At 51.0% G+C, this 26716-nt stretch overlaps 1 protein-coding gene across 1 annotated transcript; it reads right to left on the minus strand.

The window, feature by feature from the left end:
* Positions 1–13987: 13987 nt before the first annotated feature.
* On the minus strand, positions 13988–26155 carry CCDC81 (coiled-coil domain containing 81). Its single transcript, XM_019528547.1, has 11 exons — positions 26075–26155; positions 24676–24810; positions 23398–23502; positions 22539–22696; positions 22250–22328; positions 21234–21460; positions 17893–17971; positions 17275–17498; positions 16204–16305; positions 15366–15524; positions 13988–14344 (listed from the first exon to the last, which is right to left on the minus strand). The coding sequence occupies exons 1-11, from the start codon at positions 26153–26155 to the stop codon at positions 14143–14145; spliced, it is 1551 nt and encodes a 516-aa protein (XP_019384092.1). The 3' UTR covers positions 13988–14142.
* Positions 26156–26716: the final 561 nt, after the last annotated feature.

The following is a 26716-nucleotide window of genomic DNA, read 5'->3' on the forward strand; positions in this document are numbered from 1 at the left end:
GGCGTTGGGCGGGGCACCCCATGGAGCAGGGGGCGAGCGGGGGCAGTCTGGGACTGTCCCCCGCCCCCGGCCCGGATACCAATCCCAGCTGCCGACCAGTCACGTCCCTGTTCTGTGCCTCGGTTTTCCCATCTGTGCAATGGGCGTACTAATACCGACGGCCTCCGTCGAGCGCTGGGGGACCTACTCGTGCAAGGGAGTTGTGATCAATTCTTAAAATAAACAGGGGCAAAGAGAAGTGAAAATGGCGGCTTGAAGGCCTCACCACCTTCTCCCATCGTGCTCGGGAGCACGGACCTGAGTCAGCCGGGACAACCGAAGGGACGCTGTAGCCTGGTTGTGTGCAGGGTAATGTCTAGCCATGCACAAAGACGCCTAATTTCAGGCTGTGCAAGGCCCCCCGGGACCAGTCTCTGTCCCCGTGGACATTATGAAACCTTGGCGGGAACGCGCAGGGGGAGTGCGCTCCTGCGTAGGCGAGAAAGGCGTACGGCATCTTGACTTACCGCGCTGTCCTGGCCGCTACGTGCACTTTTAAGAGCGAACGCCATCTCTTCCCACCCGCACAGAGCCTCTCGCCCGCGTGCAGCAGTGCTTTCGACTTCGCCCCGGGTCTGCCCTTGCATAGGTGGCCCGTGACTCACCCTCGTTGCAGTGAGGACGCAAGCTAAATCGCTCAAACGCCGGTGTCCCCCTGGTGCCCCCAGCCATTCCCCTGTGTGCCCAGGGACGACCCCGAGCGGCGCGGCTCGGCTCGCCGCAGCAGGGAGAACCGTGCCGGGGTCCCACCAGCGGGGCTGCCCCAGGGAGGACACGGTAACCGGAAGCGTGTCCGCTCACACCCAGGCCAGCTGCAGCAGAGATCCCCGATGACAGAAGGCCGCCCTGGCCGTGCGAGACGGACAGGTAAGTGTAAGAGAGGAGTGGAGGCAGCTCCGAAGAGCGCAGACCACGGTCCAAGCAGCGGGACGCCCGCTTTAATTGCTTTAGCGGCCTGGGTGAGATGTCCTTTCGATGAATACAGATGCTTTCAGCGGGAGTGAAAGCCCCACCAAAGCAGACTTTACCCAGCAAACGAGCCCTGCGGTCCTTGAGGCTGAAACGTCAGCGACGGCGTCGTTTTCCTGATGTGAAGCTCAGCGGGAACAGAACGTCAGACAAACCCGCCGTATCTTGATGTCCTGCTGCTGCTGCTGCTCAGCGACGTGCACGTGTGCCTTGTGCCGAGGCTCCCTGAAAACGGTGGACGGTGGCTCAGGAGGAAAGAGGAGATAAGATCCCCAATAAAACTGAGCCATAAAGGGAGCGGATAAGCGATCTAGGGAAAAGTCAGAGTCCAGTGGCCGTGTGAGTAAGGCGGAGGGGTAGATACTCAGCAGATGATTCATTTGGCAAATACAAGGGAGTTGACTTCCATCGAAGGGTGACCTGTGTTCCTCTTTCCTTTCTTGAATCAATGTGTTTGTTCTGGGGTTCGTGCATCACCCCAGGGCTGGATTCTCCTCTCGAGGGTGTTTCCACGCCAGTGGGTGCGTCCCCACGGGGAAATCGGGAAGCAAAGCTATCGGTTTGTCATGCACCGGGACCCCTTGCTGACGTCCTGTGTGGACTGTCTTAGGGCTCGTGGCTGGTGCTTGTCCCAGCCTGGGCGTTTCCACAGCTGCTGACACTTCACTGCAGAGCCAGAAGCTCGCCTGTGAGATGGTGCTGGACTCATTCCCCGGGCTCGCTTTCAAACCCTTGGTCTCTGGTGGGTCAGACAAGTCTGGAGCAGCCTTGTGGGTGAACTTAGGGCTCTGGAGCAGTTTTCGGGCAGGCAGAGCATGCTCAAGCCCTCCAGCGCTGGCTCCTACTGCCACAGAGCAGCCTGGAGTGTGCCCTAAGGATGCCCTGACTTTCACCATCCAGCCCCATGTTCACCTCTGCCAGTGGGCAATACCAAAGGCTGCAAAGGAAGAGGCAAGGTCTCCAGCAGTAATAACTTGCACACGCGGAGGGAAGGCCTGCTGTGACTATAAACCTGGTTTTTGGGGGGCTGGGGAGTCAGGGCACAAACCATATCACTGCCACTGGCTTCGGTAGCTGGGGTATATTCATTGCCTGACAGGCACAGGCAGACAATAGCAACTATAACGACTCTGGATGTTCCTGATAGGCATATCAATGACCCGACTTTCTTTTCTCGTTGCATTCTGCTCAACTAAAGATGTTTGGCTTCTCCGATCCGTCCCAGCGGACATCTGCCTGCATTACAGCACTGCAGTAAATAAGGATACAGTCATTCTAGTGATTATACAGCTGTTCTAGCTTTCATCTGCCATCAGGTTTGGAGGGGAGGGAGAGGAGCGCCCAGCACTCTCCATCTCTTGAGGCATGGCCGCAGAATCCGCGGCTTCTCTTGGCACCTTGTTCCAGTGGCCGGTCCCCTTGTTAAAAACGACCCCCAGGAAAATTCACAATATTTGCCGTGACAGCAGCCTATGGAACGTCAGTAGTAAATTCTGCCTTTCCCCTTTCCATACAGTAACAGCCTACTCCCCCCAGTTGCTTGATGTATTTTGGCAGGCACTCAGATGCCTCCGTGATAGGAATCATACAGGTACCTAGACAGAGAGATTTTTTTTTAAAATGTATTTATTAATCTTTATGCCTTTTTCATACATGTACCTAGACAGAGAGATTTTTTTTAATGTATTTATTCATCTTGATGTCTTTTTTATGTATTAATATTTATGTATCTATTAATTTAAACTCCTCGTTCTTCAAGCCATTTGCCAGCCAGAGAGACAAGTTGGGGGCCACAATGAATGCTGAATTATTTGCTGTCAAAAAATTAGATGCTTGAGGAAACTCAAGGCAAGGCCAAGGTTGTTCAAGGTAATGTCCCGTCACTAATGCCAGAGGCGGCCGATTAATTAGCTGCTTTCTCCACTGATGCCATCGTGCCCGAAAGAGCAAGAGCTACCTGCAAAGGAAACAAAACTGCAACGGGGGCAGCTCTGTGGGCAAGGCAGCTCTCAGATGAGACACTAAATGTCTGCCCTTGATCAAGATGGAGCAATGTAAGAAGGCTGAGGCTGGAAAGGACCATGATAGTGGTCCGCTGGACATCCAGACAATGGAGGCTGTGGAAACCCATCTAGAAATACCTTCAGGTCCAAGAGCTCCTGGCTAACCAGCGTGTGATACCTGGTCCTGGCTGGGGGCGTTGGTTGTAGCCGTGGTGGTCTAAGGACATAGGCAGGCAAGGATCTTTGGGTAGATGCGGTATCTTTTATTAGACCAACTAAATACTTGGAAAAATTGTTCTTTGCAAGCTTTCGGGCCCTTCTTCAGGCAGAGGGAGAATGAAGACTTTACATCTCTCAGGCAGCCGTGTCAAGTGCTAACCGTCCTCCCTCTCAGGAATGCATATCTCATTTGAATGCTCGTGATTTTCCTTTCCATCTCTTGGATCCAGTCGTGCTTTTCTTGCTGGATTTACAAGCACCCTCGTATCACAGCTTTCCTCCCTGCACCTAGCATTCCTGTTGTATTCAGTCTTCAGCCGGTTCACCTGGGATGCCTTCGTTAGGCACATTAAGGATTTTCTATTTTCTATTCAGCATGTAACAGCAGATGCTAGGATGAAGCCTCCACCACCCCAAGCTGGGATCTTATTCCTTACCATGCATCACGCGGGGGCTGTGCTATGTCTTGGATGGAAAATGGTTTGTTTTTTGTGGGGGATCATCTTTTTTTCCCCCTGGGAGCAGCACAACTGGTTTCTGGGCAGAGGTGGCCTGTCTCCTACTGTGACAGGCAGTGCAAACACCCACTCCAATGGCTCTGGTTCTGCAGCGTCCTTCTTGACAAAGCCTTGGCCGGGATGATGTAGTTGGGGCTGGTCCAGCTCCGAGCAGGGGACTGGACTAGATGTGACCTCCTGAGGTCCCTTCAACCATCATTTACTGTGATTCTGTACCCCAGCAGAGATTAGTGTGGATTCCTGTTTCTATAAACACCCTATAGGTGATCATGCCCCCAGAGCTTCAATAGTATAATGCCCGCTACTCGCGGGACCGTCCCCAGTCCCACACACCAACGGGTCCGCGCTCCATTTCATGCAGGAACATAAACCCACCGTCTGCCAGGAATGGTCCAGTTACAGCTGATCCTGCCTTGGGGCAGAGGATGGACTTGATGACATCTTGCGGTGCCCACCCGCTCTATTTTCTATTACTGTGCCAGCTCCTGTCTTGATGGGGAATCACAATCCATCTTCGGCAAGAGTGGCTTACAAAAGAAAATAACTTCAAGCTAAGAGGTTTGCACACAGCTTGAATACCAGCTTTTGTCTTGTGTGTTTACCAGAGCGCGTGCCTTGTGGGGAGCTGGGTGCAATGCTTATATTATTCAGCCATTCGATGTCTAATGCAGCGTTTACTGTAAAGCCTGTCCTTTGCAGGTGCCCACGGAGAAGAATGATCTGCTTTATGAACAGGAATCCTGGTTTTCTCTGATTTAAAAAAAACCCCTGGTTTTTGGTTTTAAAAAGTAACCCCAAAGCCACATTTTTAAATCAGAGAAAACCAGGATCCATGCTTATAAACCTCTCTCCCACCACCCTCCTCCTCATATTGAGCCTTCCAGGGCTGACACAGAGAAAAACTACCTTTAACTTGCAAGCTGAGCAAGTACGATCTGGAGTCACTGATAGAAAATAAACCTGAGCTCCAGAGAACGATTTTCACAGGGTTGCCTTTCCCCAGGGAACTGCACTTTGCTGCAAAGTATATTCCTGACCGGATGGGATCAATTTCTCGCCCCGAAGGAAAGCCAGAAACACTAGATCTTTTTGCACATGGGAAACCTCAGTGTATTGAAAACCCCTCCAAGAATAGCTCCTGTGTTGACCCAGTGGCTACAAGATGACTGCAATAAGGTTTGCTGTGGATTCTCCATGGACACACACACACGCATGCACACATGGTGACTCACAAGCACACACACACATTTTGACTCGCACAAAGTTAATAAATCACCTACAGTTAAGTGTTCATTGATACTCTGGGGCTGCTGGGAAATCCAGAACCCATTAATTTCTGCACTTAACTGGCCATATCTGTGCTCCTTTCTGAACAGTAATAAATCAAAGTGCCTTCTAATGGACTGGCTACTCTTCAGTGGGTTATGGGCCTTGAATAACAGCAAAAAGCTTGCTCAAAGATGAATAAAAACTATACCGAATGATAGGTATTACAGCAGCTGAGATCAGGCATAATGGCACAGCTCGTTGGCACAAGGCAGTCCCTTGTCTAACAGGCTTCCAAGTAACTGGAGAAGACAGGCAAAGGAAGGATTATCCTCACGGGACAGGAGCAGACAAAAACTAAGAGTGTGTCTGCACTGCAGGTCTTGCTGCGGTGTTAGTATAAATGGATCTGTGCTGGCTTGGGTACCGCCAGAGCACAGCGCGGGAGCCCTGGCTCAGCAGGAGCTAGCCCTTGCCAGGTTCCCAGGCAGGTCCTGCAGCCTTCCCTGACCTCCGTGCTTCGGTGTAGACATAGTCCAAGTGATTTATCCCAGGTCATAAGAGCATAAGAACGGCCATTTCCTGGGTCAGACTGTAGGTCCATCTTGCCCAGTATCCTTGGTCCCACAGGGGCAGGGAGTGGATGCTGCAAGAGAGAGCCAACCTGGTATGGCCAGGGTTTTTCGCACTGTTCCTCTCGCACTTGCAGCCTCCAGCATTTAAGGGCTAGGAAGCTGTGATTCAGAGGCTGCGTCCCTAACTCCGGTGCCCAATAGCTGCTGATGCCCCTTTCCCAGCACCGTGCCTAGACTCCTGGCAAACTTCTAGTGTTAGGCCCCGCTTGCCAGAGATAGTGATGATAATAATCAGACAATGGAAAGAAAATTACTATTTTGGGGCCTCCTTTCTGTCTGGGCCCTGTGTGGCCGCCCTATTCACCCATGCCCGTGTCCAGGTCTGCCCTTTCCTCCACCAATGTGTCCAGCCCCTTTTTGAATCTGGCTAAACTGTCGGCATCCAGTGGCAACCAGTTGCACACCTGAATGACAGGCTGTGTGAAAAAGGGCTTCCTTTTGTTCATTTTAAACTCACTACCTATGAGTTTCACTTTACGACTCATAATTCTCCTGGTCCTAAAAGAAATGGAGCCCGAGTCTGGAATAAAACAATATTAAAAAAAAAAAAAAAAAGAAATGCAATTAAAGAAATTCTTTTGCAAAAATCGTGTTGGTCTAATAAAAGATATCACCTCTGCTATGAGTCCGGAATGAAATTTGGCCTTTCTGCCAGGGCCGGTCTCAGTTCAGCCCCCATGACCTTACTCTCAGCTACATATATTTTTGGAATACCCAGTGGTATCCTAATGATTTCTCATCCCACCATTGTTCAGTTTTCTGTCGGGAGCATGTCAGACATCAAGCAGGGAGAGGCGGATGGGAGCTGTCGGGGAAATCGCAGGGCGCTGAGGGGGTGGAAGTGCATGCTCTCTTTGCTAGCGACTGAGAGTCTCAGGGCACAGATGAACATAAGCGGTGCAGCGCTGGCAAAGGGTCCTGATCTAATCCACTGTTACACAGCCGCAGCTCCGCCAGCATGGTTCAGAGCAAAGCGGCTACGTCTTTAATCCTGCTTCTCCCTTCCGCTTCCAGGCAGTGCTGACATGGAGCAGATGGAAAGGGGGGTGATAGTGCACCAGTTTAACACCTCACGCGTGTGAGCAAGGATGGATTTCCTTTACGCTGGAAGAAAGAAGAGCGTGCTCAACCTGTAGCCCTAACCAAGAGTTTGCAGCATCTTGTAACGCTCAAATCAGGAGCCATCTCTATCCTGAGATATTCTTTACTGAGCTGGCCTTGTGCTGAAATACTGACGGTGCCATCTAGCGGGTTTTCCAGCTCATGTTCACGCTCTGATAATGCAGCTCTTTCATCAAGCTCCTTGGAGTGTTGCTAAAAGCACCGCTGACCTGCCGGGGTAGCATGGAGAGCTGCTGGAGCAGCTCATTTGCTCTCTGCTTGATTCAAACTTGGCCTGCTCCAGCCCCGCAAAGGGAGAGCAGAAAAATGGAAAATGGTGGGCACATGGCAAAACAGAAGAATTGGCCTAGAGTGTGTGCAGGGGAGGGACATGGGCCAACGAGGTACATCCAATATCTTTTATAAGACCAAATCGAATAACTGGAAAACATTTTCTTAGTAAGCTTTCGGACACAAACGCCCCTTGTTGGGCTGAGGAAGCACCTGCAGGTGGTCTGTGCTCGTCCTGGATGGAGTGGTAAAGCAGCCAGAGGCCAGGACGTATGCAAGAAAGCCAGTCAGTTAAAATGTAAATTGAGGTGGACAGTAGATGAGACACAGGCAGGGGTGGGAATCTTTATCCCAGCCTCAGTGCTTAGTATCCTTCCCCAGCTCCCGATCCATTCACTAACTACACGCGATGAGTGTGGGGAGGCTGGTCTCAGGGTCTTGCAGACAAAACCTGCCCAGCCCAAGGAGCTCGGGGGGGGAAGTGGTACAGGGAAGCTCCATTTAGCTGTTGCTCTGGCACGCACCTACAGCCTGCGCCCAGCTAAGTCACAAGCTCCTCACCGGTCAGGAAGCCCCTTCGTTCCTTGCCTCCATGCTTTTGGTGGGGTGAGAGCCAGTACGCACAGCGTGGGCAGGGGCAGAGGGAGGGAAGGGTGAACCATCTCTCCAGGCAGCTGGGGATGGTGCAGAGCGTCTCACTGAGGCAGGCATAGGAGACTGCAAAGATTGCAAAAGCTGTCTTGGGTAGAAAAGAAAATTTGTATTTCATAGGAGAGCTGAAGGCGTGGTTGGAACGGTTCATTTTGTGCAGATTTGGCTCAGAGAAAATTTGGAAGGTATCTTTTTTGGCAAATATCTAGCCGATCTAATAAAAGATATCACCTCTGCCACGCGTTTTGATTCCTTTTGCCTCCGGACCAATACAGCTACAACCTGAATACCTGTCAGCCTGGGATTTAGGAGTTTCAGGTTCAATTCCCTGCTCTGCTATAGGCTTTCAGACCGATCTTGGGCAAGCCCCTGAAGTCTGAAATCAGTGGGAGTTTGGTGCCCAATCTCTTTGACGGTCTGAGCCTTAGGGCTACTTCTCTGTCCACCTCTTAGGCATCGAAGTGGCTTTAGGCACCCAAGTATGATCCACTTCACCCTGCTTGAATGCCCGGAGACCAGGTAACACAAATGATGGTGGAGCTGCCTGCTGACAGCTGCTTTCTTGTGACAGCCTCAGGGCTAAGCCGCAGCGTGTGCCCAGAGGAGAAACATTCAAGACTTCTTCAGGAGGAGGATCGGAGCTGGGGACCTACGTCCACCTACATGCTGCTTAGGTAGGTGAAACAGGATCTGAGCCTTGGTGTCTCTGGTCGTTCACTCCCCATCTCTCAACTGGGGATGAGCACTTTCCTCCCTTGCACAAGTGCTGTGAGGCTAAACAGATAAAAGACGGGGGGTCACTGAGCTTGTATAGTGTTGGGGCCATGCAGTACCTGAGGCAGGAGGTTTCCACAAGGTTTTCACTACCAGCTGCTGGGTGGGGTGAATGCCACTGTAGCAAGACGGGCTGTAGGACAGCTGTGGCATCCCCTAGGGCCACCCTAATTCTGCCCGCACTCCTAGTCCTCTATATAACCCCCCTGTTTAACTAGCCAGCCCTTCCTTGATGTCCCTTTTGATATTAATGAGGCAGCCCCTGGGCCGCAGAGTGCCCTCCCCAGTGCTTTGTAGGGGGACCACCCGTCCCTAATTGGGCGGGACAGTCCCAGAATGGGAGACTTAAGTCCCGGTCTGAGGCCGCATGACTTGGGGACAGCATTTGTCCTGGATTCGCAGCATTGTGCAGGGATCTGTGGGAAACGGCAGGTTTCCCCTTGCAGGCTGGTCGCGCTTCTGCCTGCAAGGAGCTGTGGGGAGCAGGACACCGGGTGTCGTGAGCATGTGCACTCGCACACGTGCGTGTGGCTGGGAACACAACCAGGCATCCTGGACAGCAGGTAAGTATATGGGGGGTGGGGGTATGGGGGGTTGAAGAGGATTGCTGGGTGAAGAGCCCTCCATCTGTTCAGTTTTCTGTGTCACTTCCAGAAGGAAGGAGGCCCTTAATGAGAACCAAGATGACCGTCAAAAAAAATGGAGAAGACAGCTGGGGCAATGATACATCCTTGCTTGGCTCCAGTTCGGATGACAAACAGATCTGTCTCCAATCCGCTACATAGGACAGCTTTGGTCCTCTGGTCATGAAGAAGCCTCAGGACCTTGGTGTGCTTTTCTGGACGTCCAAATCTAGCCAGTACTTTCCACAAGGCCTCTCAATTGATGGAAACAAAGGCCTTAGTGTGAGCAGGGAAGGCCATATGCAGGTCCTGATGTTGTTTCTGACATTTTTCTTGGACATTGGCAGGCAACAAAGTTCATGTCAGTTGTCCCAAAGGGTGGGTTGAAGCTAAGTGAGATTCAGGCAGGACTTCCTTAGCAAGAGGTAGAAGATGGATCAGGAGCATGCAGACAGGGCTCCTCCCTGCTGTGGAAAGGAGGGCAATATCTTGAAAGCTCCCACACACATACTTACTTACCTCCTTTCTTGAAGATAGTCGTGCTGTTGGTATTGCTTAGGTCCCGGGGACCTCTTCATTATTCTGAATTCATAGAATAAATTCATGGAGTCTCAGCACCAGTTGCTCACCACTAGCCTTGCAGATCTCAGCACGTATGCCATCTGGTCCTGTAGCCTTGCTGCTTTTGGTTTCCTTGATGGCACACCAGACTTTGTCTAGGATAGGAGGGTTGGTGAGGGATCCCTTTTCAGGCTGTGGGGGGGATGGACTTAGTGGTGGTATCTGCCACAGTTGACTCATAGTTCAGGAGTGCCGCAAAGTGGTCTTTCCACCTAGCTTGGATAGATCCACTGTCTCTGAGGAGGAAATGCAGGAAAGTAGGGCCATGGGACGTTAGGCAGTAAATGGTTTTCATTGCCTGGAAAAAGTTACATGTCATGTTTGTCAGCATAGAGCTGGATCCCTTGGTCTTTTGTCTTGCCACCACTGATTGTGGCAGATGAACGTCACTGTTGACAAATGCAAAATAATTCACAGGGGGAAAATAACCTCAGCTCTAGATACACAGCTCGGGGCTGTGATCTAGCTGCTGTGAATCAGAAAAGATACCATGGAGTCACTGTAGACAGTTCTCTAAAAACATCAGGTCCATGAGCCGTGGCAACCAAAACAGCCAAGAAAATAGGCATCATTAAAAAGGAATTGAAAACAAAACAGAAAACGTAACTGTGCTACTGGATAAATCCATGGCGCACCCATATCTGAATAGGGCATGCAGTTCATAGAAATCGTAGAGGAGAAGGGCTGGAAAGGACTTCCAGAAGTCATCTCCAACCCTCCGCCTGATGCAGTATCTTCCCTATGCAAAGCATCCCATACAAATCCACTGTCTAACCTCTTAGCAAAACTACCATACAGGCAACCCCGACACAACACAAGATATAACACCCAAACTTGTCACAGGTGAAGTAGGTCTTCATTTGTCATCTCCACCGCTCAAAAAGGACGTAGTGAAACTAGAAAGGTACAGAATGGGCACAGATGATCAGAGGTAGGGAGCAGCTGTCTGCTGGAAGTTACTGAACAGGCTAGGACTCCTGTTTGGAAAGGAGAGGGGCTGATGGGGGATATGATAGAGGCACCTAAGCCGGCTTGCTCCATGACCTTGCTCTGCTGGTCATTTTAGCCTTGATTCAGACTTTGACCCTCTAGTTTCAACCTGGCTCTGCCTTGGGACCTTTGGTTATTGGTGCACGTTAACCACTAGGCAGACTGCTTACACCTCAGTGCGTGACATAAGCAAACTTAGAGATTTCACTGCGCCGCCCCATTTCCAAATTACTGATGAAAATGTTGAAAAAAATGGGGCCCAGCACAGATGCCTCCGGGACCCCATTTTTAATCTCTCTCCATCCTGAAAGGGGACCTCACCCTTTGCTTCCTATCTTTTAACCAGATCTCAGTCCACAAAAGACCCTTCCCCTACAATCCCATTGCAGCTCCATTTTTTTAAATGCCTTTGGGTGAGGGATTTGGTCAAAAGATTTTTGAAAGTGGCAATTAGATCCTCCTTCTCCCCAGGCTTGTTAACACATGCAAAAGACTCCAGCAGATTGAGGCAGGATTTCCCTTTACAAAAAAGCATGCTGACTTTCCCCAACAGATCATATTTGTCCACGTGACTGCAGACTTTATTCTTTATTATATTACTTATTCACGCATTTTCTTCATCCACCCACAGAGTTACTTTGTCAAAGAAGGAGATCAAGTTCATCTAATACAATTTATTTTTAGTCAATCCAAGCTGGCTGCTTGTGATCAGCCTTTCCTCCTCCAGATGCTTGCAAATAGACTTCTCTGGGCTATACTTCAGTACCTTCCTGGGTACTGAGGCGAGGCTAACTGATTTATACTGTCCTGGGTCCTCCTTTCTGTCTTTTTTTAAAGAGGGGCACTACGCTGGCGCTTTCCCAGTCCTTTGGTACCTGGCCCATCTCCCACAACTTCATGAAGGTCATTGCCACGGGCTCTGAGATCTGCTCTGCCAGTTCCTTGAGTACCCTGGGGTGATGTTCATCAGGCCCTGGCTGCTTGAATACATTCAGACGCAGCAAAAGCTCGCTGACCAGCTCTTTTGTTATTTCCTCCCTCAGCTTGCCCCATTCCTTATTCAGATAACGCTTATTAGGTGTCTGGTTGCAACTTCATTTTTTTGCAAAGACTGAGGCAAAGTACCTGTTGAGCAGCTCGGCCTTCTTTGCATCTTCTGTTAAGAGTTGCCCCAGGTTATTTAACAGTGGACTCACAGCTTCCTTGTTCTTTCTTATTTGGCCAACCTACTTGTAGACCCTCTTCTTGTCCTTACCCTCCCTTAACGGGTGCAGCTTGTTCTTTATCTTTGCCATCCTGATTTTGTCCCTGCAGGTTCTTGCTATTCCCTGGCACTTGCCCTTGGTGACCTGCCCATTCTTCCATTGCCTGTATGCTTTCTTTTTGCATTTCTGGCATGCTAGAAGCTCCTTGCGCAGCCACATCCTTCTTGGTGCAGTGGTCCTAAAATCCCCATCCCTAAGGCCCTGTACTCCCTGCTATCTAGGCTGCCGAGTCCTCTGCATCATGTCTGCAGATGTCCTCTCCTCCGCCTCCTTCTCAGCTGTGCCGGTGCAGAGGGCTTGAAAGCAGCTGCTGACTTTGTTCTGCTCCTCTTGAATCCCGGAGACCCTCTTTCTTTGAGTGGTCACGCTGCCGCTTCTCCTCATTTCCCTTTGGCCTCTCCACTACCAGCTTCTCATAACGGCTGTCCAAATAATCTTCCCTCTCCTTGATATAAATGCAGCACGGGTACCCGTGCTTCCAACCTTCGAAGCTTTTCCTCCGGGGCAGACACCAACTTACACTCGGTGCAGGCGAAGTGGCCTTGACCCTCTGGGAGGCACGTGGACGTGGCACATTTCACACAGGTCACAGCTGCTGACCCAGCCTCCACATATGCCTCCTTTGCTCCCCGGAGGACATCTCAGCTGCAAGGAAAAACCCACACACCAAAGCCCCACACCTGTGCCCCATGCCCACACTTCCCTGCTCGCTGGCTCCCCCCTAGAGTGAACTCCTTAGGCAAACTCCCTCTGTTCGGTGCTCACCCTATTCACAAGAGGCTGCTTCTTTTGAATAGGGACCTACTTAATTAGGGTTCCCATATTTCCAGCATCACCAGAAAAAAAAGTACATCTGTGAGGGGGAGGGAGGATGGAGAAGGGGGAGAGGTATATGATGGGTGGTGGGGGCAGTGATATGCCCATGCCCTGCCTCTGCCCCTCACTCCTAAACCCCCGCCCCCCAGCCCAGCTGGTGCCCCTCACTCCCAACCTGCAGCCCCTGCCCCTCCAGCCCTGCTGCCCACACAGCTCACGTGCACACACACACGTGCGCGCACACACACACGTGCGCGCGCGCTCTGTCTCTCTTACCTGGGAGCTTGCCGGGGCCTGCGCACAGAGCATGTGACTCCTGACAGCCAATCACCTTGCCTGCTGCTCTCAGCCTGAAGCAGTCCCAAGCTGCTAGTCCCCATGCAAGCAGTGGAAGATCAAAAACCTAGACATTTGCTTGCATTTTAAAATCCCGCCCAGACAGGAGGACAGGGGGCCAAAACAGAGGACATGTCCAGGAAAACCCAGACGTATGGTAACCCTAAACTTAATTTACAATTTCACAGATCTCGCGGAAACCACAAAATGAGGCGTTGCTCACGAAATCTGCAAAATCAAAAAGCCCCCAACTTACTAAAAATAAAATGCTGGCTCCCCAGTGGGTGGTCTGCTTGTGGGGGGGGGTGCCATCAGTGCGATGGGGAGCAACCATGATGGCAGCCTCCCCCTCCTCCACCCAGCCCTCACTGCTGATTGGCTCTGCCCCTCTCCACCAGCCAGTGGTGTGGGACGGGAGCACATGGGGGGGGGGGCAGCTCTCTCAGCCAATCAGTGGTGAGGGGTGGGGCCACTAGAGCCAGTCAGTGCAGAGGGGCGGGCTCGCCGTGAAAAGGCTGCAAAATTGGCTCTGCTCACCAGGACTTGGGTAGATCCCTACTTACAACCCTGCCTGGCCTAGCTCCACCCCTCAATTAGCTAAGCCAACCTCCTACAGAGCAAGCCCCGTCAATCAGTTGCTCCAGAGGGGAGGGAAAAATAACCCCTACAAAACCCCGCAGTGCCAGGTATTAACTAGTTTAATCCTCAGGCTCCAATCAGACCCCCAGTTCCCAGCCCCCAGAAAAGCCTCCTCAAAGCAGTCCTCCTGCCGAGACGCTTCTCGCAGCAACTCCCTCCCTGCTTAGTCCCATCGGTGGTGTTGCATGGGACGTCCATCTAAAACCTCAGACGAGATGAGTGCAGGCTGTTTAATTATGAACCCTTAAAAAGCGGGAAGGCCTTGGAGGAGTTGGGCAAGACTTGAAGTAGCAGCCACTGGGAGGTGGGACGTCTGGGGGCAGGAGGGGCAGGACCGCAAGGCCGTAAGGGAGGGCCTGGCAGCATCAAAGGGGCAGGAGGACATTTCACTGGGCCCTGTCCCCCATAACCTGAGGGGGCTTCCCCAAAAGATGTTTTGTCTCCTCTAATGCAGCTCGAGTCTGGCCAAATACCAGACTCCCCGCAGTTGCTTGCGCGTCTCTGCCAACGGCCTTTGTAACGTCCGGCGGATGGGTTTTGCGATCCTCCCAAGGGTCCAACACAAAATACATGTCTGCATCCCAAAGCCTAAGAAAGAAGCGCGTTAACTTTAGCTCATCGGGGAAGACAAGTCCATTTAGTTTCAGCCCAAGCCCCTCGGCCGCGCTCCCGGGGAACGGTCGCCCCTCTGGCGGAGCTGAATGTGGCTCGCGGTTGCGGACGAGTGGGAGATTGAATGGACCAAATGATCCCCAGCGCTTCGTGACGCTGTGTTAAGACACCCCTTCGGGCATTATGACGAGACGCGGGTCTTGCGGTGACAGACTTGTCTCTGCTTGAGATGGGGGGGGCACATTCAAATCCTTCAACTTCTGTCATTGGATTTGGGATACGGATCTAGGCCATCTCCTCCTACAAGAGCTTGGGGTGGAACGATATACACTGAGACAGGCCTGTCTGGTGTAAACTGAAAATAACTATTTAAAATGTTCTTCTGGGCAAGGTTGAGAGACCACCGGTCTATCAAATAATGATAGACCTCACCCTCTCTAGGTGCTGATCTGCTTAGCACTGTCAGGGCTGGAAATGGCCATGCCTCTTGGGGTGGGCAGCACCTGTGAAAGGGTTTTGAAGTGATATTTGGTCACCTCGAGGGGCCACTCAGTGCCTCATTCCCTCTCTGGATACAAGCCTTCCTCACTTAGACCCTGATCCAGCAAGTCACTGCAACACAGGATTCAGTTTAAGCATGTGATAAGTCCCCGCTGACAACAACAGATGGACCAACATGGCTCGCACTGGGCAAGCGTCTATGTGGAGGGCTGGACTGACATGGTGAAAAAGGAGAAAACTCGTGACTGCTCTGGGAGGGTGCTCGGGTCTGGCCTTTGCCAGAAAAGGCGCATTAGAGCAGGGGTGGGCAAAATGAGGCCCACGGGCCGGATGCGGCTCCCCAGGCCCTTCTATCCAGCCCTAAAAAATTTAGAAAATTAATATTTATCTGCCCAGGGCTGCCTGTTATGTGGCCCTTGATGCCTTGCCACTCAGTGAGCGGCCCTTCCCCCTGAATAGTTCCCCGCCCCTGCATTAGACTGAGCTGCATGCTTACGGCATATTCTTGGGTATCTGTGCAAAGAAACTGCTTCTCTGCTGCACGAGCTGGGCCAGAAGGACCATCTTCTGGTTTTGCCTATATTGTGCAAGCTTCAGGCGCTCCATTGCTTGGTCCTGCTGTCTTTTCTCTGCAAGCTTTTCATCGGAGATGTAGCTGTGGGCATATGTTACATTTTTAGCGTCGCAAAAAGCGATGGTGGGAAATAACGCCCATCTAATTCATTGCAACCCTTCCCACTATTGTCAATGGGAACGGCCGGCTCTTTGACAGAGCTGAACGTGGTCCTGGGTTGGGAGGCTGGAAATGTGAGGGACTGAATGACTCTCAGTACATTAGGATATGGTGCAGAGCCCGTGCATAGGATACCGCAGTGGGGTCACATATGAGGCTGTGCAGAGAGGGACTGAGCAAGGCGAGCCCTGTGCCCCTGAGGTGCAGCGTCCTTCTTTGGCAACTGAGGTTTTTGACCTTGGAGCATGAGCTGTTGCCTCCAAGTGACAGGCCTACGGGCCAAATCCCTGAAGGCGCCAAAAAAGAGTAGAGAGGCACCTCGTGGGATTTTTCAAGGGCAACTGTGTGATGATTTCCACTGGAGACAGAAGGAAATTGCAACTTCGTGCACAGCTCAGCTTGGACTCGGGCACTTGGGTGGCCATTTGAGGCTTGGCCCCAACCCCCTTTCTAGCCTGAAATAGGACTGACATCAGGTACAAAGGAGGGGTGCTCCTCTTCCCTGGGGGCAAAGCCTTAAACAGGTCTGCTGGGGGGGGGAAAGGGAGCTTGCAGGGAAAGAGGCAGAAGGGAGATGACTTCGGTGTTGGGGGATCTTTACCGTTCAAGCAGTTTCTTCTCAAAAGTCCTCTGTTTCTTAAACTTTGTGCTGTTTTCCCAGCTGTCCACTGGATCTAAAACCTGCCGAGCTCTTTCAATCCGCCTGCAGAACCATTGGAAAATTCACTTTCTGGCTTTTTGGCTGAATCTCCCACCAACCCCAGCCCCTTTTTCAACACAGGCAGCATAGGATGGGCTGTAGCACAGGACCCCCCTGTCTGAGCAGCAAGAAGGCTGCTGGGGCTGACGTTTGCCCCGAGATGGGGAGGTCACTGCATCCTTGCAAGACATCAGAGGCGCGCGGTACCTCCCTCCACACCCAAGTTCCTTAAAGTGGTTGAAGTCTGAAACGAGGGGCCGGGGGCAGGTTCAGATCCTTAATTTTTTGTCACGTTTCGATCCAAGATAGGACTCCAGAGTCCGCCCTTCCACAAGAGCGCTCTCACCCTGCACCATGCACAGAAACAGGTCTGTCTTGAGGAAGCATTGCATAAACTACTTAAGTATTCCTCCGGGCAAGGCCCGCAAGTTGGGACTACTGGTCTATTGAGTAATTTGTGCCCACTATCTAGGTGCTGATCTGCTTAGCACCGTCAGGCCTGGAAATGTCTGTGCCCCTTGGGTCGGGTGGCGCCTGTGGGATGGTTTTAGTGGCCATTCAGTGCCTTGTCCCCTTTCTGGATACAGCCCTGAGCCTTCCTCACTTAGAGCCCGATGCAGCAAAGCCCTTCAAGCTATCCATGCCTGTTGGCTTGGACGGCACCTACCAGATGGTTTTGAAATGACATTTTGGCCACCTCAAGTAGCCATTCAGTGCTTCCTTCTCATTCTGGATACAAGCCTTCCTCACTCAGCCCCTGATCCAGCAAATCACTTCAGTGGATTAAACCGAATCTGTGAGAAGTCCCCACTGACAACAACAGACCGACCAACGTGGCTCATGTTAGGCACCTGCCTATGCGGAGGGCTGGACTGACATAGTAATAAAGGAGAAAACTCGCGACGGCCCTGGGAGGGAGCTTGGTTCTGGTTTTCCCAGGGAAAGGCATATTAAAGTGAGCCCCATGCTTACTTCTTGATTTCCAGCAACGGGAACTTTTCTCCCTGCTGCTCCGCCTGACCCCCGATGATCTCCACCGGCTTTTCCTCCTCTGCAGCAGGCGGAGGAAACTCGAAATACTCCTCGTCCTGCAGTTTTTTCTCTGGCAGATCCTGGCTGTAGATGGCACTTCTCCTATAGGCAAGGCTCGATGTGTCCGTCTTGGAGATTGGCGGCTGCTCGGGTTCACTCTTTATCTGCATCGGGATTGTGTGAGGAAGTTACTTTGGAACGAACACAACTCCCAGCGCAGAAAGAGGAAAGCTGGGGGTGGGGGAAAAAGACACCTAGGTGGTCATTACTGGTTGTATCACAACTGAGTTTTTCTAGTGAGTGACCTTGACACAGGGTCGATTTCCCAGGGCTTTCTGAAGGGCAAAGTGTCATTTAGCTGTGGATTAGAGAGGAAAGCACTTAAACGGGTGTTGCTTGTCTTTTCTGTTGGGGTGGCTTTTCCCAGAGGTGGTTTGCTAGCACGTTTGACTGTCCCCGCTGGTATAATCTGTGCAATGGAACAGCTCCAGCGTGGCACATGCGCACACGCACACACACACACACACACACACGTTTATGAAAGTGTCGGTCTTTTACCTGGTCATCCAAGGCTGCCTTAGCCCTTCCCTTTCCTTCTTTTTTGTCCCTTAGACTTCTTGTACTGGGGGCAACAACCCTAGAAAGAACCACAGAAACATGCTTTGGCTATGGGCACACGTTACATTTATGGCCGCTCCAAAAGTGACCGCCCAGATGTTCGTGCTGTTTGTAGCACCACAAAACTGGCACGTCTGCCACGTACGTGCGGCCTTTTCAAAGAGGAATTTCCCAGCAGTGCTGCATTTTGTAGTGCCACATGTACTATGTAGACAGGGACATGTAGTGCTGCAGGGCCACCAGTGGAAGCAACAGCAAGGCCAGCGCTCCCACGATGTTGACAGCAGTGGAGACAGCTGCCCCTGCCACCAACACTGAAATACCAATGGATGGAATTATTAGATTACGGTATATCCCGTCCTGTCCTAAAGGCTCAGAGCATCTAACAACAGCCAGACAAAACCTACACATAGGAGTCCCCAAATAACACTCCACCATGTGAGACCTCCCTGTCTATAGTTACATCAGTCCACAACCACTTACAAAGATGGCTCAGCTCCCCCTAAAATTGATCAAATGGTTTGATTAATAAGGCTGACTTGCACAAAAGAAAAACAAGCTCTAATGAGACTCTCGGCTTCACTCTGGCTGGCATCAAAGGGCACTGGCCATGTTAGTTGCCACTCGGTGCATCTACACGTGCACTCGCCTTGAGGCAAAAACTCTGGTGCAATTTGCGCCAGAGTCAGCTGCTCCCGGGCACAGTGTTTACATGTGCACCCAGGATCACAGCAATTTGAGCTAGGACGGAGCAGCCCCTGGGCTGACAAGAGGCCCTGGGGGTCAGGCCCAGGGTCCAGGTGGCAGAGGGGTGGCTGGGGCATGAGGGTGCTACAGTGCAGGGCTAGCTGTCAAGCAGCCCTGGCATTGCAGTCCCCTTGTACCCCAACCAGCCCCGGTCATCGTCTACACGCATTGCTGCAGCATAAATTACTCCACTGTAGGATAGCACTTGTCCTGGACAGTACTATCCTATAGTGGAGTTAGTTAATTTACTGCACCCTAGTAAGGGTGCACGTGTAGACTGTGATGCTTTACTGCGGAGCTAGTTAGTCAGCTCCTCGGTAAAGCACATGTGTAGATGCACTCATCGAGTAATTTTGTTACTGGATTTTTACATAAATCCTTTTACTTGCGTAGTCTGGAGGATGTTCTGTGATCGGCTTTTGAAAGACACGTCCTTACTGTGCTCCAGACGAGGTAGTCACGTTAGCTTGAGGTCAGGCAGAAGGCAGGGCAGGGAGAGACTCGCTGGGTCAGAGAGGAATGAATGTTCACGGACTCACAGGGAAGTGGGGCTGGAAAGGACCTCCAGAAGTCACATCTCGCCCAACCTCCTGCCTGAGGCAGGATCAGCCCTATGCAAACCACCCCATACAAATCCATCGCCTACCCTCTTCGCAAAACTACAGTCACCCCTGACACAACACAAGACATGACACCTAACCTGCCACAGGTGAAGCAGGAGAACAACTTAGTTTGTCAGACCATGAAGCAGGTGCCTGCCTACGAAAGCTCATGCCTCTCTGAACCAGATGCTGCATTTGTCCTGGGGCCAGTTGTTCTTTGCAGCAACTTGAGCCCATTGCTCCTTATCCTGCCATCTGCCCCAACTGAGAAAGCCCAGCTCCATCCTCTTTGCACCCCCCTGCAGGGAGCTGAAGGCTGCTATTCAATCCCCCCTCGGTCTTCTCTTCTCCAGGCTAAATGAGCCCAGTTCCCTTGGCCTCTCCTTACAAATCATGTCCTCCAGTCCCCAACCATTTTCATTGCCCTCCGCTGGACTCTCCCCATGTGTCCACAAACTTCTACATCTTCTGTTTAAACCTTACTGCCAGTGCCTAACGTGCCCTACAGATGATGGCTTTTGTGCTGTCTGACCAGCAGCTCTGATTCAAGCCTGGAGAGCCATACGGGAAATTTCTATCCCCCAGGAAGTGCTGGTAGGAGACCCACTTTCATAAGGCACTTTCCAGGCCATTTACAGATCTTTTATGGCAAACAACAAAATAGCCCTCACACAATTGTGTTATTTTTTCTGCTTTTAAAGGAGTGTCCCCCACCATCAGCATCACTGGTGATGCGTAGGGGGTGCACGCGGATGCACGTGCACCCCCTGAAATCAGCCGTGCGCCCCCTGGAAGTGCCAGCTGTGAAACCGAAAGTGCATTCTGGTTTTGCCGCTGGCTTGGTGAGCGGCCGCTGGGGGACCCCCTCGATCGGTGAGCTGGTTCCCCCCAGACTCAGGAGGCACCAGTCGCCCACGATCAGCATGACCTGAATGCAGAACTGACCAGCAAGCAGAATCTCCTAAGCAGGGCGAGGCATCACCCGCCATATATTAAATTATATTAGCAATGTCCAGCCATGTGGCAGATCCGACTGGCTGAACGACCCTCGGCACTTTATGATGCAATATTAAGACACCTCGTAGGGCATTATGAGACACAGGCCTTGTGGTACTGGAGTCTACAATGCAAAGTGTTTAAGATGTTCTTTCAATTAGGGGCCGTATACTATTGTTTTTCCTTCAGAAATCTTTTTAAAATAGGCGTCATCCTGTGTTTTGAGCTGCACCTCTGTGGAAGAGCTAAGAGGACAACGGGAAGAAGAGGGAAAAAGAATACGTGTCTTGGGCCTTGCTCTCTTCAGGCCCTTGTACACCGTGTGGGTTACCAAATGGCACCAAAAATCACCGTTTCGCTAGGTTAGTCACGTGTGAAAATACACGTTGACCATTTATATCCTGGTAGGTTATTGTGGCAAGTTAGACCACCTCCAACATGTTTTAGTTTTACCATGGCCAACTGTTTCACCAGGTTGAGTTGTATCGTGAAATGTTCATTACAGGTTTTCTCGCCCACACCTAAAATTGCTATTTTCCCCAGTTCTGCCCTCTAGTGTTTTTTACTAGTAACTGCATATTAACCAATGATGAGCGTTAAACACGTTACATGCAAAATAGGAATGGGACTCCTCGTGGTACATTGAGAGAGTGAAATAAACCCAGAGGATATCTTTAGCTAGAAAAAGCCAACGTCACGTGCAGGCACCCATAGGCCTAGATACAGCACAGCACATCAATGCAGGCTTAGGTTTAAGCATGTGAGAAGTCCCCACTGACATCCACAGGCTGACTGACATGACTCATGTGATGCATGTGCCTATGTGAAAGCCTGGATGGATGTAGTGAAAAAAGAGAAAACCCGTGACTGCTCTGGGAGGGAGTTCAGTCCTGGCCTTCACAGGAAGGAGAACGATCGAGTGAGCGGCACACTTACTTCCGCCTGGCTTCCCACCGTAGGACCTTTTCTTTATGCTCTTGAACCTGGCACAAGGCGATGGCCTTCTGCTTTCTCATATTGACAGCCAACTTCAGGCGTGCAGAAAACTCCTGGTCCCAGCGTCTTCTCTCTAACAGCTTCTTGTTGGCAATGGTGTTCTTCCTCAGGATGAGGTTCAGTTGGCCAACCTGAGGGCCTGGCAACCACTCAAGTTCCCTCCTTACCTGTATTGGGTTTATATGGAGATGTTAGTATGAAAATAACCTAACTCCTGGCTCTGGAAACTCAGAATGATCAAAGCTGGTAGCATAAAAAAAACGCCCAGGTGGTCATTATTGTTTGCATCACAACAGCGTTTTTTGGGTGAGTTGCCTCATCGCAGGGTAGATTTCTCACAGCTTGCTGAAGGATATTTTGGTTTATAATACGGTATCACTCAGGCCCCTTCCAGACATGTAGGTAAAGGTGCAATGGGATCTGATGCACGAGCCACACAATCATGCTTTCTGCTATGGCTGTGATCCCATCACACCATATTGCCAGTGCAGGAGAGAACCCAAGATCGCAATCGCAGGCTCCCCCTGCACCGGCAAGTAGCCAGCTCCCATGATCGAGAGCCCCCTTAGCTGCTGTGGCTCCCGGACACAGGGACACACCTGGCCACGCATTGTGCAATAAGAACCAGCCACAAAGTCAGTACACATTTTTTGTGGAGCACCTTTGTGGCTTATTCCTTGTATTATGATGCCATTCATTGCTTTAACGTGTAGCTCGGTTACAATTTAAGAAATGATTAACTGGTTAATCATGCCTTACATGTAATGTGTGACAGAGGTGTTAGCCATGCAATAGTTAGGAAAGCACTGAAATGGGTTTTGTTTTTCTTTTCTGTTGGGGTGGGTTTTGCTAGAGGGTTGATGAAGTTTTGGCATGTTGGTCTCGTTCCAGGTGGTATACCTCCAAGTGTAGAGTACCCCCCTCTCCCCATATTTATTAAAGGGTCAGATTTTTACCTGATTGTCCAAGGCCGTCTTATAACTCTCCTGGTCTTCTTTTATTTTTCTTAGATATTTCGCATTTTGGGCAGCAACTCTGCAAAGAAGCATGCAAACATGCTTTGGCTGTGGGCACGTGTTACATTTATAGCACCACACACTCAAGGGTGCCACAGGACAGGACCAAGTCTACTACCATTGGCACTTCCCAGGAGAGCTGGAGACAGATGTGCAGAGCATGACCCTTTATCACCACTTTTCCCAGAAGAGATGCAGACCAAAGCAACAGGGAGAGAGACAGACTTACTCTTCTGCCAGCCGTACTTGATCCAAGTGAGCGATGAACACTTTCTTGAGTCTTAAAGACATTTCTTTCTCTCTCTTCTCTGTTATCTGCTGCCATCGAGCTTTTTCTGTAAGCCAGGGAAGAGGACTTGGTATCCTTAGTCTAGCAATGCCGGATCGCTGAGAGAAAAGAAACATTTTTCAGTCAAAAGAGACAGAAGACGATTCTGTGAAGATAAGGGGTCGGTTCCCTAAATACACGCCTTGTAAAATGACCCGACAGGGAGGCTTGTGGGCAGTATACTGAGAGAGGGAAATCGCCCCAGTACTGCCCACGCTGTCGTGGCTGCATTTTCACAAACTCTTCCCCATAGCACGTCCACCACACTGTTAAGAGCTACTGTGGTATTACCTACTGCCGAGCCAGATCGTGTTTTCTTACACAGGATGAAAGGATTTTTCCTTCCACAGCAGGATTGAATGAAATGGTGCCGATAATGCCAAGGTCTTGGGTTCGATCCCCACGCTGGCCACCCTGGCTGGGGGAGCTGGACCTGCCCAGGTCCCTTCCAGCCTCTAACAACAGCTATGAAACGATGAAAATCCCTGTAGCCTATCTTGCACAGGTCATAAGGAGTCAGCGTGGTATCTGCTGGCCTTGACGTCTGAGCCAGACTGCTCAAAACACCAATATCCAATCTTGAAAATTCGGACGTTGAAAATATTGGCATCATGATCTTTCTGCATTTCAGCCACACGCCCATTTCTGATGCTTTTTAAACATGTTATGGATGCTATAAATGCTTGTAGAAAACAAATATGCAGCTGGAAAGGGAATGAGGAGATTTCCCCCTTTTTTGAAAAACAAAAAATGTTCTTACATGCCGTTTTCTGGGCTTTTCATTTTCCTTCTTTTTTTGATGGGCAGCTGTCACACTACAGGCAGAAAGGGTTTTCCTGTGCTTTCTGTCCTGTATGATTTTCATCTATTGGGGGAGGAAAAGAAAATATAATGAATTTGAAAGAGAGGTTTGAACAGGAAAAAAATGTCACTGAACACTCGCCCCTTCCCCGCTGCTGGTTTTCACTGTGCTCAGAAACTTGATGAAGAAGGTCTTGCATTTGAAAGCTTATCTGGTTCAATAAGAGGTAGCACTCTAAGAAATCCTCACCTCTTGCATAATTTCTGGACCATAACAACTACAATATCACTCTTACACTACTGAGCCCTGCAAAAACCATCCAGTGATGATGGGTTTCTGCTCAGGATGTTCAATTTAAATGCTTCCTTGTACAATGAAATAGATATTTGGCACAGGTAAGGCCAGATTAGGGGCCACTGAAATGTTTATAATTGCTCTACAACATTAAATTATTAGACATATGTAAACACACAAAATTTAGGCCAGCTGACACCATCCTTGCTAATATGTATAGTCAAGTCAATAGCCAGAGACCCATTAACTTTAGACTTGACTTTTTCTTCCATACATGTAAAACTGATTTCTACAGGGTGGACCACCGTCTTCCTCTTGTGGACCAAAGAAACAAGGCACAAAGAGAGGAAGGGACTTGCCAGGGTCATACTGCACGCAGTGGCAGACCCCTGTTCTCCTGCCCCCCAAGTCCCAGAGTCCTACTTGCTGGGCTGAGAGTCTCTCTGGAAAACTAGGGGCGGCCGTCAGCCAGGGGGCTGTGTTCAGTGTAAAGTCAGTGTTGCACAGAGGACCTTGCCCAAGGTGTTATCTACTGCTTGAGCCCTCGCCAGAGGGCTGAGCTGGATGCAAGGGCATGTGCCTGTTGCCCTTGCGGGAGTGAACATCACCCAGAGGGCAAAGACTGCAGAAAGAAAGCGCTCCCGTGTGCAGAGACATTTGCGGCAGGTCTTCGAACGCCGCACGCGGTGGTTTGTGAGGCCTGCAGTTCCCATGAAGGCAAGGAGGAAAGCCAACTGATTCAAGGGGGTTCTTCCCATTGCCTTCACCTGGCTTTTGAGCAGAGCCCCAAAGCAGGACGTCTTTCTGCAGGATCTCTCTCTCTCCGAATAACCAAGCAGGACATGCAACGACCTTCCTGCTTCCTCCTCGGAAACATTCGAAACCCAGCTGTCTCTACAGAGAGAAACCATTTCCCTTAAGTCTTCCAGATGCAGGCAGTACCTGGTCCCGAAGCACGGCCTCCAAGAGATTCGTATCTTGAAATTTCTGAACAATGATGTCCCTGTCCTCCGCCTCTGTGCTCCCCTTCTCTGAAAACCTCTTCCTCAGATACTCCCAGCACAGGGAACATGGTTCCTGCAGGCCAACAGATGCATTTAAAAGTGGTGTGTTATTTTTCCCTCTCAATTTCTCGCCCTCGAGCCTCTCTCCAAGTAAAAGGCACGTGCATGAGCCTTCAAGAAAATCTAGCCCCTTCTTGTCAATGGAGAAAGAAACAGAGCAGGGGAGGGTTGCTTTTTGCTTGTTTAGAGCAACCGGAGGCACCGTGGCTGTGGGCTGGCCAAAGGGGATTGTGCAAGAGCACTGGGTGCACACCCTTGTGTCCATCTCAGCCCCCCAAGTATGGGCATTAGCCTTACTGGATTTCATCATTGTGCTCCTTAGGCCTCATCTGGGGCGTATCTGCAGCACCCTCAGGCTGCCACAAAGAAAAACCTCACTGCTCCTCCTTTCATCGCTTGGCAATCAGAGAAAGAAGGCAATGGGGTCATTGGAGAGGAGCCTGGACCATGTGCTGATAAGTATCCCTGAGACAGGGAGCCTGAGAGCTCTGGGAAGATATTTGGGGCCACTGAGAAGCAGCTACATTGCCTTGTTTCCCAAGTTGGGCTACCTATGTCAGGGGTGAGTGGGAGGGACGTGCATCATAGTGTGACCCAGGGACATGGGGCCAGGCCCAGAGCCCCTTTGAAAATCCCCCCTTTGTAACCACAGTACAGCTTGGACCCTTCCTGTCCAGTTTGGTCTGCAGCAGGTTGCTGTATTCAGAACGAGCCTCTCAGCTGCTTGCTGTGACCCTAACTTCAAAGGACTCCGCTTCTCCACTCCTCTGGGGCATGTCAGCGGTCCTGCACGTGCGATCGGAGAGGTGTTCCCATTGGGAATGAAGGCTGCTGTGGAGAGCTGCAGCATCTGGGCAGTCCCAGGCAGGTGCGTGCTGTGGTGCCGCACACCCCGTGCTAGTTCACAACCTCTCACCTTCACAGAAGGGCAAGGACCCAGACCCTACAGCGAATCCACGTTGGACCGGGTTATCCCCAGCTAGGTCGGGAACAGTTTGGCTGTGTGAAAGAAAACGTGGCACCTAAAGCCAGACAGGTAACCCACTGAATTGCTGAAGATATTGAAGATGCTACCAGATTCCCTTGCAGGCTGCGTCCAGATGTGCTGGAGTGTGCACTTGCAGCAGCACAAATTGGTGCATGCCTCTGTACGTGCACTTTGTTGTGGGAGAAAATGTCCCGCAACGGGCAAACCGCCCTTGCCCAGCTCCTCCCGGCTCTTCGGCTGGAGAGCCGGAGGCCGGGGTCAGCACTGGGACAAGCCCCAGCGGTCTTACCTGGAGGCCTGGAGCAGCAGGGGCACAGGTTGGGCAGCACGGAGACACGGCCGGTAGCCAGACCACTGCTTTGGATGCCATCAGCTCGGTGTGTGCAGGCGCGTGCTTGTTGTGCATGCATTGCGCCCCTTTTTTCCTTTTTTTTTTTTTTTTTTTAGCAACTGGGAAATCCCAGCAGCAAATTTTGGCTCTGTGCTGCAAAACTGCAGTGCGGGGCACATTTTAACATTCGCTGCATGTACTGCCACAAACCATACCCCCTGCTTGTCTGGACACGGCCTTAGTAGTTATGCAGTTTTCATTGCTAGGATTGCTAAAATCAGAACGCAAAGGGGAAACTCTCGAGCATATATTGACAACATTTTATAGAAGCAAGGCATTTTGTGGGTCCCCTCCTTTACCTTTTAGGATTTGGGTTCCTATGACCCCAGCTGACTTCCTGCCCTTTGGGCGGGGGGCTGGACTCGATGATCTCCCGAGGTCCCGTCCAGCCCCAATGTCTATGAAATCTATGAGGCCTGTGGTAGGGTTGATGGCAGTCTTATGTAGTATTTCAATTATGGATTGTATAGGATGGTTGGGATAGGGATGACCCTGCCCCAGGCAGGGCATTGGGATAGATAACTTCTGGAGGTCCCTTCC

Source organism: Crocodylus porosus, unplaced genomic scaffold (genome assembly GCF_001723895.1).
Source record: "Crocodylus porosus isolate Cpor-Errol unplaced genomic scaffold, CroPor_comp1, whole genome shotgun sequence".
Taxonomy (NCBI): domain Eukaryota; kingdom Metazoa; phylum Chordata; order Crocodylia; family Crocodylidae; genus Crocodylus; species Crocodylus porosus.

Excerpts from the sequence above, each read along its gene's own strand:
- CCDC81 (XM_019528547.1), bottom strand. The coding sequence starts at position 26,155 with ATGGCATCCAAAGCAGTGGTCTGGCTACCGGCCGTGTCTCCGTGCTGC. Across the intron at positions 22,697-23,397 it reads AAAAGCCCAGAAAACGGCAT|CGATCCGGCATTGCTAGACT; the intron begins GTAAGAACATTT and ends CTTTTCTCTCAG. Across the intron at positions 15,525-16,203 it reads GAGAAGAAACTGCTTGAACG|CTACATCTCCGATGAAAAGC; the intron begins GTAAAGATCCCC and ends ATATGCCCACAG.